This window comes from Harpia harpyja, chromosome 20 (genome assembly GCF_026419915.1).
Source record: "Harpia harpyja isolate bHarHar1 chromosome 20, bHarHar1 primary haplotype, whole genome shotgun sequence".
NCBI classification, from domain to species: Eukaryota; Metazoa; Chordata; class Aves; order Accipitriformes; family Accipitridae; genus Harpia; species Harpia harpyja.
Window position 1 is genome coordinate 12,183,932 of NC_068959.1, and position 23,713 is coordinate 12,207,644.

Sequence of the window (23,713 nt, forward strand, 5' to 3'; positions counted from 1 at the left end):
GCCAGCTAGAGCCAATTATAACTCTACTGACCTGCCTTGGCGCTAACACGCACGGGAATGGGCTGGCTCCCAGCTGCCAAATGCTGGAAAGCTATAAATGGGAGAGATTTGGAGAGAGAAAAAATTAAGGAGCCAACTTTTAACTAGGCTGAAGTGCATTGGACTGTACGTGTTCTTTGTGGAGGGAGAGAGGAGAATGATGAAGATCTTTGCTGCACTGCTGGAAAAATACTGGCTGTTTCTTCTACAGGCAGAAGTACTCCTTATTTAATGGAAAGTGTTTCTTCTCTCAAGTTTGATTATGGCAATTCACTATTTCTATACTTCTGCATATGGTGCTTAAGCTCACAGCTCTCAGTGCAGTCTGGGCACAGAGGAAAAAGTAGTCACTGGTGCTTTGTAGTAGGAACCTCACCGTAGGAAGCTGTGGGTTTTTTCTTGTCCTTGGTCACGCAAGGGCCTGTCTTTCATGATCCAGCTGTCTAAAAGCGAGATCCTGGTGATTTATTTTTGTGGCAGGGTGAAACCACGAAGTACATTGCACACACAACTGCGCAGAATTTTGCTGAACTCCATAAACCCTGGAGAAAAAAGAAACCCCCAAAGTGTTGAAACAAGATTCCTGTTACAAAATAGCTATCGAAAGAGCCCTGTTTACAATCCCTGGACACAAAAAGACATCCATCTCCTGCAGCCACGGCACAGCCGAGCTGCCTTGGGGCTTTTTCATGAAAGGGGCCGCCGGGATCAGACGTGACCCAGAAGAGGGGTGAAATCCAAAAGATGCCTCGGCTTGCGTTCCCACCTGAAGGAGCCTTGTGCTGTTCGGGACACATTACTCGGCATGCCTGCCCCTTGCTTTCCACATCTGGAGAATTAAGATAACACTTACTTCACCTTTGTGAACCATGTGCCCTGCCAGGATCCCCGCTTAAAGAGCAGAGGAGGAGGAGGAGGAGTGCAGGCAGAGGAAGGCAAGCACGGGGCTCACAGTGCTGGAAGCAACGCACGAGGCTCATTTTAATTTTTCAAGAGTCCAACTGCCTGAAACAGGCTGATGAGAACAATTCTTCTCTGTGTGCCAGCTAGTGTCTTCTGAGCCCATTTTAATGTAGTGCTTCATTTAAAAACAGTCTGAATTACTAAGATACTGACTTTTCCCCCCTCCCCATCTTTGCCTGGCGGCTGCGTGTACACAACAGGTGAAGAACCCCCTCCAGAAGGGCTAATCTGTCTTCCACGTTGAGACAACATGCACAGACCATTGCCTTTTGCCAATTTTCTCATAAAAGTAGGCACCACTTCAACAGCCTATTTTTTTTTGTGTTACACACAAAGCTGTTGGCCTGAGGGCTGCAGGACTCTCTCCAAGATGACATTGCTCCAGGTGGGTCAAAGCTGAAAGTTTCCAGCTAAGAACCTGAAAGATTTGTTAAACATATGGACAAACGAGAGGACTGGGAAACACACTCGATGCGCATGCAGAAAGGAGTGGGGGAGAGAGCCAGAGCCATTTTTAAGGTTGCTTAACATTCTCAATTTTTCTGTCTCTGAATCGTATGGCAAGCACACTTACTCCAGGCTACGTCACGTCTCCATCCCTTGGCTCAAAATTAAACCTCTGTGCAGAGGAGCAGCCATGCAGCATCACCCTCTCCCACAGCCTTCAGCTGGGACAAGGACTGAAGAAAAGGTTTCTGACTGCAAGGGGAAAAACCCTGGGGTAACCTGTCCCCAAGGAGGGCACCCCTGAATGGTAGTTTGATTTTTAAGGGCTTGCAGCTGCCTGCCAGAGGAGAAGCTACTGCTTCGGTGGTGAGAAGGCAGGACACAGCGTGAACAGCAAAGCCTGCTCCAAGGGCAAGGTTTGAGGCTCAGCTCCATCACGGCCTGCAAGCAGCTCACTTTGTGACCGATCGGATCTGCTCCCAGCCGTGGAGACACAAGCCTTGCTGTTCAGGATGCAGAATAAGACAAGACTGAAAAGAGCCAAGCAAAGACTCCTAGTCAAGTAGAGGATGGCTGCAGCCAAAAGGCAGAGGAGGACACGGAGCGGGGCTCCTCCCTGGGGAAACCACGGGGGTCTGGTAATAGCGGGAAAGGTGTAAAAGGGTCGAGTTTGGGTGTAAGGACATTTTAGGAACATAGTGAGACAACAATGGCTCTTGGTCACATGAAGACTTGAAACGACTACCGTCGTGGCTGATGAGCTCATAATTACAGAGTGGGGAAAATATGTTTCTTTTTGGGGGTTTCCATAAAAAACACAAAATACAAGCCAGTATCTGTTCTCTAACCAACAGTGTCACGCCTTACAGCCAATCGTTTCAAGAGGATCCTTCCAAGAGACTTGTTAACCTCTGCCCGAGTGATGCATCCAACGCGATCCAATGGAGCCCTGCAGTCACCGCACAGCTCTTCCCCCATCGGCGCGGCTGGAAACATCTCTCAGGCATGCAAGACCCCGATGCTCTATCTCTGTCCACCAGAGACAGCCACTCACATATCTGATTACCAACTTCCATGCCAGCTAACATTTCCAGCGTACCTGCCAGCCCCAATTAGTGTCCAGAATACAACTGGCATCCTTGCAAGCATCAGTTTTATTGCCTTTATTTCTTAGGAACAGCATCCATCTGCTCCCAATAGCTCACATCTGGCATACTGAGTGTTACGAAAGAGCCCCAATCCTATTCAAAGGGAATTATTCCTCCAGCCAAGAGATTCATGCAAAACTGAGTTTAGTATTTGTAGTTAGAAATTTACTACAAATCATACAGTTACCCGAGGTTTCAAACTTTAGAATTACAATTTCATCTAAGGCTTGTTTTTTAATCTCTAAAAAATTGCTCTTATGTAAATCACCGTGTGACGAAAAACATTTATGGAGAAAGCTAGGGGATGTGGTAGGAACTTGAGCACAGAGGATCTACACAGCAAAAACGCTCCTGAGCACTGCCCAGGTCCCTGAAGGTTTCCTCCTGCAATGAGGAGTGTATAGGAGGTGAAGATATTCCTCGGCTTAAGCACTCCCTTCCCAATTTCACCACCTGGCATGGTATACGCCGAGCCTTCCTGCGATGACCCCAGACCAGGAGAGGGTACGACCTGCGCACAGGGATGAGGGCCACCACTTCATCTGCTCAAAATGCTGGTCTGGGACCAGGAGGAAGCAGCCTGCGCCTCATGGTGGGACACATGAGCTGAATTGGGGAACGAGTGTCGGTCACCAGCCCTTAGAGAGGAGGCGACAATCTCCTGCCTGACAGCAGATGGCCCACAGTGTGGTCAACAGAATGAAAAAAGGTAATTAGGCAGAGAGAGGAGGTCTTGCCACCCTTGGAAGAGAAAAGCAGGGTGGTGCTTGGAAAGGCTGCTACAGCAATGAGCTGTAAACCAGGCCTTCTGCAGAAGAGGGCCAGCCTCGGGTATCAATGACAGCCAAAGGGAAGAGCTGTGGAAGTTCACAGTATTCAGACAAAACCTTGAACGCTCCCAGCTGATAACAGCACAGCCTGCGGCATTACTGGGACCAGCGAGGTGGCTTTTGACATTCCCCATTCCAGTATGGGAACGTGGCTGGTCTGATGTCTCTGCATCCAGACGGAGGCAGAGACCAGCACTGGGAGAACTCCAGGCTTCACTCCTGTTTCGGCTGAGTTGGCAGTTTGTGTTTTGAGTGTCATTCCTGCCTGGCTGGGGAGGGCAGGACACTTTGCCCTCCGGTTGCAGTGGGAGCAGGCTAGCCGGTGAGGCTGCCAGTAGTAAATGCGCATGTGTTTTACTTGGCTCTACTCCTAAAATAATTGTTTGGCCACAATGGAAGGTGACAAGCGATTCCGCTGTGGCCCCTCAGGGAACATCAGGAGAAAATCCCCAACCACTCATGTGACTGTGCCTGGGCTGCTCTGAACTGCAGCATCACATCAGCCTGGGGGTCAGCCCCTACCAGCCCTCGCTCCTGCCCCAAGAAGTTCTCTCTCCTACTTGGATCAAATGTCTTCCTCGTCCTCCTGCCTGGGCTTAGCAGGAGGGTCACTGACAGCAAAAGAAGGTGCACCAACCTTCACCCGAGTATGGCCAGAGCTGCTATTGAAAAAACAAAACCCTGCTCGGCTTCTGGCAGGAGCGTGGAAAGTGCAGCCTGAACCACTGGGAACATAGATATTAAATTAACAAATATCTCTACCCAAACATGCATGTACTGTGATTGCTCAAGGTCCTAAGTATGAATAAATTTGGATGGATTTTCAATGGATAACATGAAAGACAGATTCTTGACACAGGGATCACCTGCGACTCAAGTTTCCAATTCTTCCTCCAACACATCAAAAAGATCATCAGAACTGGACCCGGGAAAATATTTTTCCTTCTTACTTTGTTTTCAGAAGCAGCTGAACCATTGTGGCCAATCAATTATTGTGTGGGGTTTTTTGGTGCTGGTTTTTGGTTTTGTTTGGTTTTTTTTTTTTTTTTTTTTAAATAACCAGAGGCATGAATAATTTCCAGCACGGAAAATTTCTGCCTAAAGAGCTAAAATTGGCATAGAATCATCCAACAGTCATATAATAAAGGCCTCCAGCAACGGCAACAGTTAGTGCTACCAAGCCTACCTAGAGCATTTTTTTCCACTGTGCTAAGAGGATCTGTTTCACTCCTCGCCTTTCAATCCAATTTCCACTGTACTGCACCACAAGTTTAAAATAAGGACACCAGGAAGCATGTGCGATAAGGGGGAAGGAAGGGAAAAACCACAATTTCATTCATTCTTTCAACAGAGCCAAAAAGGAGTGGTTACTTTTTTTCTTTTTTTTTTTTTTTAAAGAAAAAGCTGCAGGGAGCAGGGAAGGGGGGAGATGTTTGCTTTAGACTTTCCCATCTGCACCATGATATATATAAAAAACACCTCTGTCTCTAAAGGTGCCCCAGCATGTTTTGCAGAGCCAGTTTGAGTCTCTGGCTCCAGCCAGCCTCCAGTGATGACGCTTTCTACCTAGGAGCATGCATAGCTCCAGCCAAGATGAAAGGGGAGAAAGAGAGGAAGGATGACCACTATTTCCCTACATGTCCTTCCTCTCGAGGAGCAAGGCAGCCCAGGGAAACAGCACAGCTGGAGGCACCGGTTTATCACTGGTAAACCCCAAAAGACTGTGCCCCCCTTGCAGCAAACGATGGCGTGAGCTTGGCTGCCACCTTGGAGTACCAGTGAAGACGAGATGCTATGGAGAAGGAAGCGCTGAGCTCCATTTCCTTCCAGCCCTGGCTGCTGCCCAACAGCTGTTCCCTGTTTATTTACTTTAATATTTCCTTGGTTACACAAGCAGCTGCACACAGCTTAACCCCTGCCTGCACCAGCAGCTGCCCGTGCCACCCTACCTTACCTAGCCCAGCATGATGCCGCAGGACAGCAGCATGGGACAGGGTAGGGACACCCAGGGTCTTGCCAAAGCCAGGCTCTCGCTGGCTGGCCAGGGCTTACTCAACAGGGTCACCCTCCTGGCCACGTCCACCGTTCTGCAGAAGGTCCCTTGTTGGGCAGGGGACAGGGCACCATCGATGTGAGAAGCCGTCTCGCACAATCCCAGGCTTCACAGGCTGACCTGAAGCCAGCTGACCAGCTGAACCTGGGAAAGCCATCTGGATTCCCATGGGCTTGCTTCGCTGGGCAGGCCCAGATGCGCTGTAATTTTAGCAGCGGATTTGTGTCTGGATGCAGCGATTTCAAGAAAGGCATCCTCGTTCCCGGGCAACCACAGCACCCTTTCAAATAAAGCGTATAGCCAGGATCAACTTCACGTGAGCAGGTCGCTGGAGGCAGAGGGTGCCCAGCTCCTCTCCGAGTCCTGCGCACAGGCCAGGAGGGACATGCCAGTGATTTTTCTGGCAGCTGCTGCTGGTCCACAGATCACTTCATGCATTTTCCTTTCTCATCTGCACAGAGCCTGTTCCAGCAGCTCAGTTTGTGTTTTGGCTCATAAAGCTCAGCCAGACCCCTTGGCTCATCTCCACCAAGGAGGGGGTGGAAAACACCCTTTGCCTGCTTGCCCAGAACACCGGCTTCAGTTTTCTGCAACTCAGCCTGTCCCAATTGCATTTCCAGCCTCTTTCCTCCCTCCTGGCTCCATTTTCTTCCTGGCTCCCCCCTGCACCAGGAAGGCAATTGCTAAAGCAGCTGCTGTCAGCTGCCCTCCAGGCTGGCGTGCTCTGCACCGGGCAGTGGGCATATCCCCAGCGCCTGCTCCCTGAAATGCCAGCCAGCAAGACATGGACACAGGGAATCAGCACTTTTCAGCAGCAACCCTGTTTTGCTGTGATAGCAGCTGGGAAAGGCATGGTATTAGCTCCGCAGGAATGGAATTTGGGCCCAACTTTAACAAAATTCCCCCCCCAAAGCAAACAAAAAACCCGAACGAAAACCCCACCACTTGCACAGATTTCTGTTGCAGGAATTCAAACACACCTATGCAGCCCTACATGCATTTAGTCTAGGGAGTGACAGCAGAACTTTAACACTGGGACAAGCAAAAGACCCAGGGTGTTCCCACCGATATGCAAGAGGCACTGGAGTAAAGAGTCCAGCTTTTGAGGTTGTTTGTTCTTGCTTTCTCAAGGATGTCCAAAATTGTGTTTAAACTTCCTCAAATCAAAACATTTTCTGGTACATTACAAAAGGCATGCTTAGCGTAAGGCAGAAACCACACTTCTCAACTGACCACAGCTTTCGACCCTCTGAAGTCAAAACCCCCAAAACTGGCAAAATGCTTACCTGCAGGTCAAAGAACTTGCTGTACCGTCGGTATATGACTTCTGTGGACCCATTGGACCAGGTGACTTTGATAATGTACACCTGTAGGGAACAGAGGAAGAAATCAGAGATGAATGACCCAACAACCTGCACCACAACCCAAATGCTGCTAAAGCTGCCAATGCAGCCGCCACAGCTGAGCATCGATCAGGGAAGTTCATGGGACCACTTAAAGTCATTTCAGCAATACTAGAAAATATGTAAGATTAAATTATTAAGCTCCACTGCTGCAACTTAACTGTGCACTACATGCTTATTGATAGTTGTGAACTAAGACAGCTCCCTATCCCTAAATAGGGGCATACATCAAATGTGAAAGGGCAATTCTGTGTAAAAAGACAGTTAAAGTCTCTCCAAACACAGACACAGTATTATGAGTTAATAACTGTGCCTTGGCTACCCCATCTATGGCTGCAGCATCAAGTTTGATGTCAAGATCCCAAAACTGCAACCCGCAGTGTGCCGCACCGTGCACCACCACCAGCCTGGGTCCCAGGGCTGGGGCTTCCAAGAACTCAAACCCACAAGGTTCAAAACTCCATCTGTTCTTCCACAAGCAGCTCTGAGGTTCTGTTTACTTAAATTTGCTGGGGTGCAAATTACCCTCCTGTTCCTTAAAATGCCACACAATCAGTCCTAGTAATTGCAGGTTATTCACAGACCATATGACCAAGCTTTTACTGGTGATGAATGCAAAAAACAACCAACCCACCCCTTTTTTTATTCTTCTATGAAAAACAACAAGCAAATAACAGAATTGGGCAATTACTTATCTGATGTCCTCGCTTGTTGCTCACAGAAACCAAAGATAACCCTTGATGAGATGCCAGCGTAACACTCAAGTGATGCAAACCTCAGCCTTCACTAATTGATAACAGATTGACTAAGCAGAACGAGGGCATATTCATTTTTTCTTCTAACTCTCATGTCCTGCTTATTTCCACCACAAATTCCAGTATCGTTTCACTGAAGCAGGAACAAAACTTTCAGAAGCTCATGTGAACAGACCTGCTAGAACTCCATTTAACATAATGAAGCATGAAGGCTCTTAGGATGCTGATGTTTTGGTATTTAAAACAGAATCTCTCGAGAGTTCCACAAGGTTTCCCACAGAGACGCACTTTTTTCCAGATGCTGGAATGTGACCAACATCCCAGCCCAATATTGAAACTCAAACACCAGGAGACTCAAATGGACAGCACAACACTAAATTATTTGAGCTCATCAAACCTGAATGCTGTACTAAAAATCTAATTGAAATCTCACTCTGCTGCTCAGACAGCTGATGCAGCATGACCTACCAAGGTGAGGAGACTCCTGAGGAACCACAAACTCTTCGCAGCAGAATCACTTCCAAATGAAGACAGAAAAAGAGGCAGCGAGATGAAGCAAATTCTTACTGCTAAAATAACGAACTTCAGTACTTTCAACACAGCAGTTCAATGACCACTTTTCTTAAACCAGATGATCAGCCCAAACACAGCTGCGACTGGTTTGCTGACTTGCAGTGAGCTGGCCAGGTGTCACAGGCACCACCACCCTCTCCCAGACAAAATCTGAATTGCTCAGCATCGCCTCACAGGCCTTATTCAGCTAACCACAATCCTCTCCTTTCATTCACAAATTCTTTTTCTGAGCCGAAGGACCTGCGCTTTCTGCATATTAACACAAGGAAACAGCTGTGGAGACCTGGATGGACCATGATTTGCTACAAGGGAGGCCCAGACACTGTGCTTACTTACCAACAAACGTGGCTTGACAAGTGCTCTGCATTGGGTTAGGCGCAATACTCATTCAAGAACATGCTTCTAGACTTCAGCAGGTCAGGGACAGTTTGGCTGACCACAGTTTGCAATGAAAACTGGTAAAGTTGCATGATGTGACCTCTGAAGTATCTGACAGCATCTCTACAGTTGCCACCATACCATCAGCAAACTAAGCGTTAACTTGACGCTAAGTAAGCATCCAAGCTGCCTTTACCCTCACCCCAGGACTTGCTGGCAGGCCAGCATGAGCTCATTTTGGTTGGAAGCTCAGCTGATATCCTAGCTTTCTTACCAGTCTACAACACTTTACGGGGTTATATCACTGCTGGCTGCCTGCCTGGAGAAAGCCTTCCACTGGGGCAGGAGGAAAAGCCAACTTTTCTTCATTGTTTATTCCTATCCTGCCTTTATTTGGAGTCAACAGCTTATTAGACTGGGATTTTAATCAGGATGTGGATTTGCTCAAGCAAAAATGAATTCAGAGCTCCTAAGGGTAATAAAGCCATGAGATTTGAGGGCACACCACACTTTATTATACCCTTTGCAATTGAGAGAAGGAGCATTTCTCCCAACCGATGAGCTCACTCCCATTTTGCTGAAAAGCAGATCTCCCAGGAGTCTGGAAAACTGTTTCTTGCACATCCCATTTGAACAGCAGAAAGGTCTCCAGGGGTATCTCCTCACCTACTTGTGGAAAGCAGAAAAGATGGGGAAGCCCACAGGAACGGGAGCTCCTCAGCATCTGTAAAAACACTGTCTCAGTAAAGCCGGCTTCCTCTCTCCTTGTGAATATTCCTTGTCCTTCACTCTGACAGCCCCATACCACTGAGGTATTCTGTTGGCCAAAACCATCACAGATCTTGGTCTCTGACAATAACTAATCCAGTCCCTGCTGTCCTAGGGATAAAAAAGACACCAGAAAACATAACTCAGGTGCTCTCCTCAACTAACAACAAAAGTGCGGATTTTGAAAGGTATGAACAGTGCAGTCAGCCACCCAGAGATGGTTTTCACAGGGACTGGAGATGATGAGGCACCGAGCTCCTACAGCCACCCACACATCCCTTTCTCAGGTGCTTTTGGAAGACACTTTCAATGATTAAGACAGTTTTGAAAACATTGCACTTGGTCTGAAGTTTGCCCTCCTGGCCTGGCACTGCACCATGTCCTGCCAGGAGCAGCCACCATGAAGTAGCAGCCCAAACAAACCCAATTTTGTCCCGGTAGGAGCCATCCCATTACCCGCTCCAACAACCCTCGGTCCTGCAGAGGCTGCTCCAAGGACAGGCTTTTTCCCAGCCCGGCTGTGTGGGTGAGGGCATGTGGAAACAGTTATTTCATGGGTCTTCTCCAGCTCCGATTTCTACGGTCCTTCAAAGAAATAACACAGAGAAACCACCAGCAGGCCTTTTCCATGGAAAGAGCGAGGAGATCTCCTGGGGCTGCAGCTGGCGCTGCCTCGGGGACGTGTACCCACGGGGAGCACCGTTGGGAACGGAGGGGATGCTGCCGCTCGGATCCCGCTCCACCGTTTCCTCAAGGGGTGGGGAGAGCTGAGCAGATGGCAGGGAGGCGGCGGGCAGCCAGATCCAGGAGGGGGGCTTTGCAACCCCATCACGTGGGCTGGGCCCCTGGCCAAAACCAACAGGCAGAGCTATCGAAATATGTAAAGCCCTTCCCGGGCCAGTGGCGGGGTCTGCACCATGGAGGGGAACTAGCTGACTCGGTGAAACCCAGGAACCGGCGGCTCCCCTCCCTCCCTCCAGAAAGGACACCTTACCCTGCCCCACTCCCAACCCCAAGAGCCTCCATCGCTTGCCCCGCTCCAGCCTACGCTGCTGCACGTGTGTCACGTCAAACCCCGCGGCTAGGTCCGATGCCTGAAGGCAATGGGCCAAGCTGAGCTTTGGAAGAGGCAGAAAACACCGGGACTGAACCCTCCTTAGCTTCGTTTCAGCCACGGGTCAGGGGAGCATAGCTGAAATTCATGCCCACGCTTCTGAAATCCTTGAGACACAGCTCATGGCATTTGTCCTACAAGAGCAAGGCGAGAGGAGAGGTACAGAGCTTTCAGGGTCACTCGAATACCCTCAAACCCCTGCTTTCAGGATTAAAAGAGCCCCATGCATGCACCCTCAGCCCCCCATCACTCCTCTCCCAGCCGCCAGCTCCCCTGCCCTCGTGCCATGAAACCATGGTCCCATGCTGCAGCAAGCCCATGTTATGGAGCAGGAGGAGTTTCTGGTTGGACAACCTTGTCAGAGCCTCAGCAAAGACCAAAGCAAGAAGACAAGACCTGCCCTCCACTCCTGGGGAGGTAGAGAGGCCACAGGGACAGTTTTGGAGGTGCAGGTAGATCTTGTTTAATGCCGGAGGAGAGGAGCACTTCACATTAATGCCAAACGCTCTCCACACTCCTGTCCCTCGGAGGGCAGAAATGGATCAGATCCTTCACAGAAAATGGAAACCTGCAAAAGGCTGAACGCTGACAGACACCGTGAGGACTGGGCTCCAAAACTCCCTGGGCTCCTGAAACTCCCTACATTACAAGTAATTGGTCACATACCAACTACTTAAATATTACCAGTTGAGAAGTTTACTATCAGGACCACCGCTGCCCAAGATTCTCCTTGGTTGCGTTAGAAACCAAGTGCCCCAAACGGAAATATACAGATGGAAAATGGCACAGGGGATCTTGCAGCCTGCCTGGCCTGGCATCACGAGCTCGGTCCCCGTGGTGTCCCTCCGGCATGACCCCGTGCCTGCCACCGCATCTCTGGAGAGGCAGCTCGGAGGGAGAATGGGCCAGTGGAAAGTGGGACCTAAAACCTTCGTAAGGAAACTGTCAAAAAATGACAGGTTGCTAAAAGAAATGCAAATGGCACCTGGCCAACCGTAACAGAGCTGTCAACGAGAGCTGCCAGTCAGCTCACGTGGCAGTGAGGGCTCTGCAGCCCTGGGGGAAACACGCTGGCAACTAGCAGCGGGCAAATGCCAGAGGGAGATCTGGGACATTCCTCCTGGGCAGGATAGCAACCCAGGCGGGGAGCGAGCTCCAGCATCGGGCATCACCAGAAGAGCAGGGAGGCCAAAGGAGCCAGCTCAGACACACATCCAGAGTGGTCGAAGTTGCACGGACTAGAACACGAGAACAGAGGGGACGAGAAGCCAGCGCAAATTATCTCTATCTGAAAGGGCAGCCAGAGATTTAATTTTTTTTTTTTTTTTTTTTTTTCCTCTTGAAGAAACAAAGTAGCAAGCATGAGCCCTGGGAGCTGTCAGACCTCAGAAGTATTTTTCCAGGGACTGATAAAGAGCCACGGTGCTGCAGATAGCAATGGCTCCTGGTGACTTCCACCACTCAAAGGGACCGAGGACTCTGGAGTCCTTCAAAAGCCCTCAGTCTTGTACCTTCCCCAAGAGGCACATTGTCCCATGCAACAACATGGCTAGAGAGAGGAGATGATTCAAGCAGCTGACTTGAGGCAATGGAATTAAGAACAGATACTAAAAAAAAAAAAAAAAAACCAAACCAGAAACAGTTTCCCGTTCTTGAAACATGAGGCTATGTGACCTCCTAGAAGAATCGCTTCTGGACTCCTTGCATAAACACACTCCGGACATGCACAAAACACAACCTGGGAAGCAGCCTGGGCTGCTTAAGTTTGAGTAGGAAGAAGGCAGACTGAAGTTGCAGGAAAACCTAGAGCTACAGTTTTGGCCTCTTTCCTCCCACAGGAGGAATTTTCCCAAGTTTTCCAAGGAGACTTGCAAGGCATCCTGGTGGGGGGGTGGAGGGCACACATAAAGCGCACAAGTAAGGCTTTGGGGAGAGGGCAGCTCCTGGCTGGCCTGTGAGCTCTCTGCCTGGCACCCAGCACACGGCTGAACGAGGCAGCAAGTCCACCCCGAGCTCAGCACTATCCACCTACCCCAGCCCCCCGCAGCCCTCCCAGGCACAGCGCAGCCCTCCCTGGGTCGCTCTGCAGCAATCCCGGCGCTTCCTCGGCCCGAAGCGTCCCCGTGCCCAGAGCTCCCACGCACCGAGACGCTCCCATTTCCATGCAGAGGCAGGTGAACAACGGCAGGGCGGAAAGCAATGCCACGGTCGCTTGGAAAGACACCTCCACGGGGCTGCAGGGACACGCAGCTCTGCCCACCCGCCACCGCTGGGCATCAGCGTAGGTCCCCAGCCACTCAGCAGAGCTCCTACAGCAAAGCCAGACATAACAGCCTCCAGCAGAGGCAGAGCTGTCTGCAGAGCTGTTTCCAATGGGTTTGAGCCTGTGTGGTCTCGGGTCCAGGGAGACTACGCACAATAAACCTCTCTGTGGAAAACTCCAGATATTTAAAGCATCTTTCGCCAGTAGAGGGGAAAAAGCATCAGCCTCTCTATTCCACACGCACTTCCCCACACCCCAAAACATGGGGAAGCAATGTGAGAGCCTTGTACCCTGGCTTCGGCAGCTGCCGCGAGAAAGGAGCGCCGAGAAATTCAAAGGGGCAGAGAAACCGAAGCAGCTGAGGGATCAAGCCAAACCAGAGTGGGGTTTAATATAGAGAAGGGAGTGGGAAATTGTAAGAGGAAAAGAAAAAAAAGGAGGGAGGTGGCTGGAAACAAAGAAAGTTCTTGGCGGCGAGCTGCTGTGCTTGGCCCCTCTCCACCAGCCTTCGCCACCGCAGGCGTGCAGGGCTGGGGAGGGGAGTGCGGGGCTCTTGCGCTGTGGGACACCAAAGCTTGGAGTGGGAGAGGGACAGCCAGCCCCCTGCTCCATCCCTGGACACCTTGCCACCCCCTTGCTCCTGCTCTGTGGACAGGGGTTGTGCCAGTTCAGACGACACTGGGAAAGTCACGGAGAAGCGATCCCAGTGGTAACCGCAGGGCGTCAGGGATGCTGCTGCGGTCCCTCTGGTCTAGCAGAAGAGAAAGGCAGAAGCAACAAGTCATTGCTGCAGGGAGGAGCTGGGTAACGGGGTTGCAGGCAGCAAAGGACAGGCACAGCAAATAACCCAAACTAAACTGCCCATGCACCCAGGACTACAAAGCAGCCACCTCCCCTCGCTCCAATTCATCCCTTCGACTGTACCCTCCCTAAAATCCCAGCGAGTGACAGCTCTTCCCACTCTGCTCGCCTGAGCACTCAGCCAAAGCTGCCAAGATGAAAAGTGCACGTGCATGGGGTTACGCAAAGCACGGGAAGCCCAAGGACAACCCATGGAGCCCCACTCAGGCACAGTGCAGACCCCTCAGTCGTACAACACGCATACCCGCTTGTTTGCTCTGAGTCACACTGAAGATCAAACGTATGGATTCATTTGTTTCCTATTTCCCACTGCTACGTGAAACAGCCAGAAGATAGAGATGCCCTCCAAAGCAAAGCTGAGAGGGATCAAGGGCACCAGACCTCCGAGCAGGCAGAGGCGGTGGATGGCCTGGGTGCTGAAGTTCACTGCTGGAATGGAGTATGAGCACCAGCCTACCACACAGAGCTGCATCCACCTCAGTGGCCGTGTGCCAGGCAGGATTTGGCCCTTCCACTGAAGTGCGACATTCGAGGTTTTCAACAGCCTGAAGTAACGTGACTGGGGAAGAAAAACAAAGGAGAGTTTGCGTTCGAGTGTCGGTTTTCATCCACAAAGCCAACAGCGCTCCCTTAAGCTCCAACTCTCGAGAGGCGAGGGGGAAGGAAGGATCGGTCAGCTCTGTAATGCTGTGCAGCCGAGCAGGGCCAGGCACAAGGACGGGTCCAAATTTTGACCGGCTACAGGCCCCAAACGCCCTGCCTGTGGCCCGCCTCGAGCAGGAGAGCGTCAGCCAGCTGACAGGAAGCGGGATGAGATACAGCAGAACCACAGGGTACAGCAGCAAAACATCACTAAGGATGCTGAGAAAGCCCCCAAACCTCTTGAGGCCACCGATACTCAGAAACTCCTCGCTGCGGCAGAGACTCCAGCTTCCTGGGTTCGGCCTTGCTTCATACATTCTGGTTTTGCTTTTGCTCTGTTTCATTCCTAGTTTAGTTAACGGCCCCTGCATAGATTTCACACTATTCATTTTAACCTCCTGCTCCCTCAGTCTAAACGCACCCAGCTCCTTCAGTTCCCCACAGGACATTCCCACCATACCAAGAGCACGGTCACCCTCCCCAGAGAGCATAGCACAGGGGGAGTCATCCCCTAATGCCCTTTTTAAGCCAAGCAACCGGTATGATTCACAACGGCAGAAATAACGCAGCTGTACGAGGTGATCCTGTGCCAGGTCCCCACAGAGCTCTGCTCCAGCTGGGCAAGTCAGGACCAGGGGACCATGACACACAGGTCCACGGGGGACACATTCTTCAGAAGACATCTTCTCCTCTATACGTATAGGGCACTGAAGAACCACTGAATCTGCAGATCAGCAGCTCTCATCCTCTTGCCATTCGAGCACTCTTCTCTGAATGTTCCGTAATGAATTCCAGATAAGCAATGGGATTGGGTTGGACAACAAAGGAAACCACGAACGGCCTCACCACTACAAGGAACAGGAGCAGAAAAGACACCTACCATCACGTCACAAATTCCACATCAAAAATGTAACACACTTACTTTTTGAAGGTGGTTTTCATCAAACTTGTTTTAAAATATCTATAGATGCTATCAACTAGGCACCAGATTCCAACATGCGTTGTTAATTACTTTTGCAATGCAGCTGCCACAAATGAGGTGGTTCAAACGCATGGGTATTCACCTTGTTTAAAGTTTGCAATCTTGTTAACTGAGCTTGCAGAATAAATATATGCTGCACACTTTGTTTAAATTTCCCTTTTTCAAAGTGATACATGTGTGCATGGAGGCTGGGAAAGGAAGTCCTGCAAGAGCATAGTCCAAGTTTCCCAATAAACTAACACAACCAAAGAGCACGCTGCTCTCTCTTTCCTGTCGGACATATATATACAATTTTGTTTTGTGCTCTAGAGCAACCATTTAAAACTATATGAACTATGGAAATGTTCTTGGTGGACAGGTTGTAGAAATGAAGGTGCGATTCAATGGCATCGTTATTAACACATAGAACAACACACACAAATTGCAGCTGTATTAAAATGAAAGGTCCTGAAGCTTGCCTAGGGGCAAAAAACCAACCAAAATCTGGATTTAGTAGGGAAAACCTTTATTTTTAGGGCTTCTACTAGAGAATAACAAACACAAAACTATAAAAAGATCCTGTGTAAAGTCCTTTAAAGGAAAATTTAGTCCGTTTCAACTATGGCTTTGTTTTGGGTCTTTTCTGAATAAACATTCATTTATCAGAACTTGAGACTTGGCCAGACCATAGAAATGACAGTCTGCTACTCTGTCGCCCAGAATGATTATTTTTAAACTTTGCTCTTGGACTTTGCCTTTTCAGATTTGCAGTATGGCCCTGAAGCCCTCGCCAGCAGCATCCCTGAGGGGCATGAGCTGTAATCACTTAACGTAGGATTGTATGGGAAATGTCACTGCAGGGTGACCCTTCAGCCACTGCCTGAAGGATGGGAGTCCCCTTCTTCACTTGGACAAGAGGCTGCTGAGATCCTGAGCTGGGTTGTTCTCTCTCGACAGGATCAGAGCAGTGCATCCTGCAACAAACACCTGCAAAAAGATCATTTCTCACTGCCCCTTCCAGGTACTGCCCATGAAAAAACTTGAAGACACAAGCAGCACAAGTGCAGTTGAAGCAGCTGGGGTTAGCAGCCCAGGAGAGGTGCCACCGCAACACAGCATGATACGGTTTCACAGCCGGCAGAGCAAATTCAAGGCTCCTATCGCTCAGGGCAAGCAGTTCAGTTATCCTTCCCCTCTTGGCCCTTCCACATGTGTGAGTGGAGTTGGTTTGACAAGAACGGGAGCAGATATGTTGGCCTTGCACCATGCCAACACCATGGCAGCAAGAGCCTTCCAGAAGCACGAGGCTGACCGCAAGGAGAAAAGCACGCAAGGGGAGAAGAGCCCTGCTAATTGCAATTTAGCCTAACCCCTGTAGTGGTGCTCACTGCAGTACCCACCAAAGGGTTTAACGTCTCACTAAGGAGGAGAGCAGTCAAGAGGCCATTGCCATTTCTCCTGTCCCCCAAATGCCCCTGAACACACCTGAGCTTCCTTTGAATAACCCATCCAGCTCCTCCCACCCTCAGGTCAGGTACCAGGCTGTCACCAGGGTAAGGAAGACAGACAGGAGTTCGGACAAGCACACTGTTGTCCTGGCGTATCCTTCCAGGGGAGTGCAGCCATCAGTCATACGGTGAGAATCAAGGAGACAGCAGCACACCGGACTGATGCTCCCTTGCACTGGGATTTGAGGCAGGGCCATTCACAGGCACACATTCGAGGGCATAAGGCTGCGTTTGGGTCCCCAGTTAAATCCCAACACTCAGCTCAGCACACATTCAAGCTGGCACCTGGCTACCCAAACCCTTCCCGGCACCTTGCTGGGTCCTTGCCCAGCCCAAGCCCCACAGTTTGGGGGAATATTGTGTCTCCTGCTTCAAATCAGAGATCCAAAAAAGCACAAGTTTTTGTCTTGGGCAACACAACTCTTTTTGTATTGATTACCAGGGTGATGAGCAAACCATGCTGGCCTGAATAGAGCTGGCCTTTCCTACAGCCCCTCCCCATCACAGTCATCAATAAGGACTTTGAAACAGTGGTTTGATCTCACTTTTCTGGGAAACTGGAATTCACGATTTTCTGCTGCAGCCTCACTGCAGCCAACACAACTGCACCTTTGTCCGGCAAAGAAAAGCCTCTCGCCGATGCAGAGGGTAGGCCGAGCCCGAGCAGTACGGGTCACTCGCCGGTCAGGCCAGTGCAGAGGCAATGGGAAGAAAAGCCGGCGTGCTCCTCCAGCCTCCCCGGGGACAGCGAGTGGCTGCCTCAGGGGATGGAGAAGAGCACATTTATGCTCAGCAATGAGAAACCAGAGAGCAAAGGTTTAACACATACACTTTGTGGTTGCCTCAGATTTGCAGCGTGCCAGTAGATAGTCTAAAGTAAGATGACTCAGCCGCGATTTGCTGCCCCTCCTCTCCCTCTCTTTGCAGGAGAAGGAAGAAAAAAAAAAGAAAAAAAGGTTTTGATTCCATATAATTAACTGGCTTTGAGAATCTGCCTAGTTCCTATCGATTCCCTCAAATAAGGTGAGCACTCCCATTTGCTCCAGCGCTGCCCTGGGGAGGCTGCTGCCTGCAAGTTGCCTGCCCCTCCCTGGGCTCAGCCCCACCGCGAGCCGCTCTGGCTTGTGCTGCCAGGTTTCGGTCCAAGACAAGTACAGGGAAAGGTTAGAGGCAAAGGACTCGAGCCACCGGTTGAGGAGGGAGCGGGCGGCCGAGCGGCTGGGCTGCACAGCTGACTGTCATGAGCTGCATGCAGCCACCTTCTCCTACCGCCCTGGGAGCTTCTGTTCCAGTGCCCCCACCCAGCTACCCCACCATACATCTCCTCTTTTCAGAAAATACCTCTGTCCTGGTTTTCTAGCCTCACAGGGATTATTTGTGCTATGCCCAACTCCACCCACCTCATCCCTGTGGGTGGAGGGTGAGCAGGGACAGTGCCCAAAACAGATGGCATCCAGCACTTCGGATGCACGTCCCAGCCATGGGGACACAGGTCCTGTGGGGTGTGCGGAGCCCCAAGCCCCAGCAAGGGAACAAGAATGCCTGAAGGGAGAGCGGAGGAGCAGCCACAGGCGACCCCGTCCCAGCCGTGTTACAGGACCTGACGGCGGTGCAACAGATCCGCCAAGACAAACAGAAGCGTGTGCAGCTCAGCAAACCTCCTCACGTACACGCTCCTCCAGATTGGATGCATAACCAAGCTACGATGAGTAAGTCTGGGATGGACACGGCAGGAAGGGGGGCACATCTGGAGCTGGGGCCAGGCTCAGCCAGGACCGATAAAGCCACAATCAGGGCAGGAGAGGAAGAAGGGGCGATAACAGGTTGGGCAGCAGCAGCCACATCACATCCCTGGATGTGAGGAGGGGGTAACAGACCCCCTTTACCCTCCCCTCCATCCTGGCTAGAGCTGGCCTGCCCTCTGCTTTCCTCTGACTGTTGCTCACAGCCACAAGCCAGCCAGGGTGACCTGGAGAAGCCCCTGATCTCCCGAGAGCTCAGGGAGCCTGGCTCTGCTGACACGACACGCTCCAGCCAGAGCGAACACCACATCCTCACAACTCAAATGTGCCATGAACAGCATGTCACTGGGTCACCCTTATCTGAGGCGAATGGGGCGGGGAGAACGTTTTGGTCTTTGTTTTAAGGTCGTTGCCAGGATTCACCCCCAAGGTCTCCACGGATGCCTGGAAGCACACCAAAGTTTAAATAATAATAATAATAAAAAAGAAGAAACCCAACCCCTTCAAAAAACAGACAAACCCACAACAGTTTGGAAGATGCCCTGGAGCATGCAGGAACACGCTCCCTGGGCGGCTCACCCAGAAGGGGTGCAGGGGACAGGAGGGAACACCTCACAGGGACGGCGGCACTGTCCCAGGCGCAGAAGGAAGGAGCCGGGTGGTCCCTTGACCCCGGACTCTGCAGCCAACAGGTTTCAGAGCCCCTCTGCCAAACGCTGCTCCCTCACTAAAGCAGAGGCACTTCTCGGTGGTGCCCCGGAGACGCCTCCTCCTCCCGGGTGCCTGCTGCCCTGGGAGCCCCTCCAGCAAAATCCCGCCCGCGGCTATTCACGGGCACCTCCCGGCGGGTCCCGCACGGGGCCACCACCGGCGCTGCCCCCCCCCCCCCGCCCCAGCGCAGCGATGTCCCTGCCCGCCTCCCCCGGTAGCGGGGGTCTGGGGGGGGGAAGAGGCAGCGCATCCCCCCCCGCCAGCGGGATGGGGCACCGGGTGACCCCCACGAGAGTCGCCGGGGGTGGGAGCGGCAGACCGGCAGCGCTGCCCCGCTCCTCCTCCTCCTCCTCCTCCCTCCCGCCCGCCCCAGGGCCGGGTCTCCGCGGCCGCTGCCCGCCGCCGGGGCAGCCGCGGGGGAGCGGGGCCGCGGGGGTGGGGTGGGGGGGGTGGGCCGGCAGCGCCCGGCCTTTGTTTGCCCAGGGCCCGGCGCGACAGAGCGGAGCGAAGCGGGTCGTCCCGAGCCGAGCCGAGCCGAGCCGGGCCACTCACATAGTGCTTGTTGGGGATGCGTCGCTTCTGCACGTCCAGCACCTTCACCTCCGCGATGCTCCGCCTGGGCATGCCTCTGCCTCTGCCCCTCGCAGCCCGGCGCCAGCGGCGAAGCGGGGAGCGGCGGCGCTGGGGGAGGCACTGGCGCACGCAGCCGGGACCGGAGCCTGCAGCGCCGCGCCGAGCCCAGCCGAGCCGCCCGCCCGCCCGCTGCCGAGGGCGGGAGGCGGCCCCCGCCCGCCCCGGCCTATCCCGGCCGGCGGGGCGGCCCCACCGCCGCCTGCTTAAAGGGGCGATCGGCGCCGCCCGCCCCACGCGCGGCCGCTGGCTGGGGGGTGCACAGCCCCGCGGTCCCCCCCAGCCCGAGATGGAGAGGGGAGGACGACTCGGCTGTGTCTGAGGGCAGAGTTTTTCAGAGGGTGCGGCTGGCCGTTTGCCCTTCGCGGGGAAGTGGCTGTGGGGGCTGTGAGGGGGTCCGGGCTTGCCCATCTTGCCCGGCACGGTGGGTGGGCTCCATCACCAGGTTTGATTCTTCGCCCTGCTCTTGTCCCGTAACACCGGCCCCCAAGGCGGTGCTGACTTGGCCCCGAGCAACCTCGTCCCTAAAGGATCCAGGAAGTGAATTGAGCAGAAAAAGGTGGCTTGCTTGGCTGTTGGTGTGGTTAGATCAGCAGAACTGCCCTAGCCAGGACAACCCACGTACTCCTGGAAGCTGGCAGCTGAGCCACCAGCACTCCACCTCTCCCCCCCAGCAGCCCGCCGCCTCCTGCCCCGCTCCATGCCCAGCTCTGCCCTTGGGGCAGTGGAGGAGACAAGGCAGTGACCAGGCGCTTCCCTACATCAGCACCACCCACGGCCTCCGTCTTCCCAGCAGCTCCTCAGCACGTGGCATAACCACAGCTCTCTTCCCCCATTGGGCTTTTAATTACATTATAAAGTTACTCAAAGCTTGCACTGGCAGGTCATTAGCTTTCATATGAATTTAATTTAATCATAAACAACTCATCTCACTCCTTAGCAGCTCCTTAAATGTGGCTCCTTTTTATACTGTTAATTTTGCTACAACCACCCCAGAGAATTAATGGAGGTGCAGGCAGGTTGCCAGGGCTTTACGCCCCCCCCCCCTTGCCTTCCCAAAGGGCTCATCTTCATCCTCCTCCCACTCAGCTAAGCCCAAGACCACGGTGCCCCTGCAGAGATGGCTGCAGGAATGATGCTAGGTTGTCTGAAGGGGACATCGTGCCACCGGTGACCTCCCCAATGCCTGCTGGCATGCTGCCGCAGGGCTGGTTTACTTGTGGACCAGCTGCACATCTCTCCCTTCCCTGCCCCAGCCCCTTTGTCACTCCTCAGTCAGACACATGTTGAAGGTAGGTGGGCAGGAAGGAGGCCATGGAGAGGCCCCGAAGAGCCCTCCGTTCCTTCTCCTATCAGGAAAGCTCTGACATTGGTGAGGGATACTGGGGCTGGACCTTGAAGTGCTAATCAAGAGTCGAAGCTTGGGAAAGCACAAACAGGCAGCAGGACTGCAGCTTTTGATGTTGTGTGGAGTTCCCAGGCTTGAGCAGGTGGAGTTTTACTAGTTTTAAAAGCCCTCAAGGATGCACAAATCCTCCAAAGGATGGCAAGGAAAACATCCAAAGCAGCTGTGCAACATGTTGGTAAGAGAAGTGTACATTGAGGAGATGCAGAACACTGGAGAAAGCGGATTAAGAGAGGAATGAAACAATTACTGGTCTTCAAATGCTGAAAGGAGAAACTAAGGTAGAGAGCAGCTGAGGGCACTGCAGCTGAGCAACACAGAGAAGGATGTAACCTGAAGAGCTGAGGATTGAAAGGCCAGGCAAGGGGATCGCAGGGATAACAGAAGCAAGTAATTGGATATGTGAACCACAGAAAGAAGCACAGAAATGCGCTAACCAAAATGCAATAGGTGGTAAATTGCAAGGTGAAGGGAATTAAATGAGGCAACTGTGTTACTAATGCTATGAGTGTAGCCATCCCTCTTGCTTCAGGTGCTGGTTTGTTCCGGTTAGCAGCGACTGTGGGACTGCCAGGCATCCGGGGAGAGGGTGACTGTGCTCAGGACACTGGTCGCATGTATGCAGAGCTGGTCTGATGCCGTCTGGTAATTTGGTTTTACAGGAGTGCATAGGACCCTACAGCCCTCAAGCTCATCCACTGAAAACACATAGCCAGATAGATCATCTTACTGCCCAGTCCATCTGTACATTAACACGAAGTCCACCATCAAGACACCTTGGACTTACTATCCATGAACTCTAGAATCAGTCTGTGGGGGGAAAAAAATTAATTAAAAAAACCTGTCTGGGAAGAGCAAATTGAGAACATGCAATTCAGAGAGCATTTTGACCTATAGGTGCAGCATCCACAAAGAGGCTAAACTGTTTTCTTGCCAGCTTTAGAAGCAGTGATAGCTGCAGCACAGAGCCATGGTGTAGGACAGTGGGGGTCCTGGGCAAGCAGCCGATGAACAGCCGGAGTCCCAGGTGCCACCAGCTGCAACACCCCCCGCACGTAGGCCCCCACACAGCACACCAGCAGGGTGGAAGAGCCGTCCTGATGGCCAGCACAGTAAGGACCAGCAGCAGAAGCAAAGTGCGAGAACAAGCAGGGAAGTCTATGAGATGGCTCCGAAAGGACCCTCATCCCTACTCATGTTTCTGTCACCTCATACTGGCCACAGACTCGAGGGAACAGAAATCCTTACTCCAGACCGTCACTTTAGCATGGAGGCAGATGGTGGATTTGGTGGGGGGACACAAGTTCTGCCCATTTTTACAGCCGCAATGCCACAATGCACCGCAATGCACTCCTGCTCCACAAGGCCATCCCCAGCCACTGTGGAGCGCTGTACTGCTGCGTACCTTCATCAGCGACCTTCATGCTGGCCTCCCCCTTTCCTTTAATCCTGGGTCTACCATCACAGTTGGGAACCCACAAGAGACAGAATGAACACACACCATGACACTGTGAAGGACACCTCACTCCTGAGCTTGAAGCATCCCAGAGGGACACACACGGTGCTTTGCTTGGGGAAACTTTCTGCCCACCCTCCCTTCTCAGGGGTGCACGAAACCTTTGGGCATTCCCTTGCTGATAAATCCATTTCCCTGTGCCACAAGGTCCCCACATGGAGATGTGTGACATGGAAAGCAAAAGGAGAACATATGAATGAGCTCTTACAGCATCTTGGACCTACCTGCTCTAGGGACCAGACCCTGGTCTCCTGCCTTCACCCTTCCAGCTCCTTTCTGTGCACTGCCCTGGATGTGGCCCCATGACTGCCACACGATGCTGGGCTGTCCGGCCATTCCTTTATAACTGGTATAAATCATGTGTATCAGACAGACAGCCTGTTACACACGGGGGGTTATTTTATCCATGTCTTCCAGCATAAACCCACTCCAGGCCTACGAACACTGGCGGAGAGCCAAGCAACTGCACAAAATCAACTGGAAACGCTTAAGCATCGACATCGCTTCCCCTGCACCGTAACCTGCTCAAGTGACTCCATTGCTCCTGGACCCCAACAGCACCGGGCCCTGGCTGCAGCCTCACAGCTTATGAGCACCCAGGAACACGCAGAGGTTGGAAAGAAATGCAGCTAACGCAGCAAAATGGCTCCTGTGTTTAATTAACGAGTCTGATGAGAGCTGTTGAGATGAGCGGAGCGTGGCTTTGCACGCTGACCTGATTGCCTCCCGAGGGAGGCACGCTGGGAAGCCAGCTGTGGAGATGTACAGCCTGGCTTGGGCTCTACTGCACCTCAGTAATTTATCAAGCAAACCGCCAAGCATTTGCTAAGGGAGCCCACATGAGGGGTTTGTGATTGACCTGGGAGTTCTGTGCTTGGCCCGCACCTCTGGCGGTGTGGCTGCAGGAGCAGCAGAGATCTGGCAGCAGCACTTCCTACAATGAGGTTAGATGGTACAAGGGTACAGGTGCAACTGAGGAGAGTTTTGGGATAAACAAGTCATC

At 52.2% G+C, this 23,713-nt stretch overlaps 1 protein-coding gene across 5 annotated transcripts in view; it reads right to left on the bottom strand.

Moving 5' to 3' along the window:
- Positions 1 to 19,900, bottom strand: part of SH3PXD2B (SH3 and PX domains 2B) — a 79,512-nt gene extending 59,612 nt beyond the window's left edge. For all 5 annotated transcript variants that reach the window (XM_052816487.1, XM_052816486.1, XM_052816484.1 and 2 more), the window contains exons 1-2: positions 19,712 to 19,900; positions 6,767 to 6,847 (exon numbers count right to left, since the gene is read on the bottom strand). In XM_052816487.1, coding sequence (XP_052672447.1) covers positions 6,767 to 6,847; positions 19,712 to 19,783 — 153 coding nt within the window. In that variant the 5' untranslated portion in view covers positions 19,784 to 19,900. The remainder of the gene's footprint in view (positions 1 to 6,766; positions 6,848 to 19,711) is intronic.
- Between the last annotated feature and the right edge of the window lie 3,813 nt (positions 19,901 to 23,713).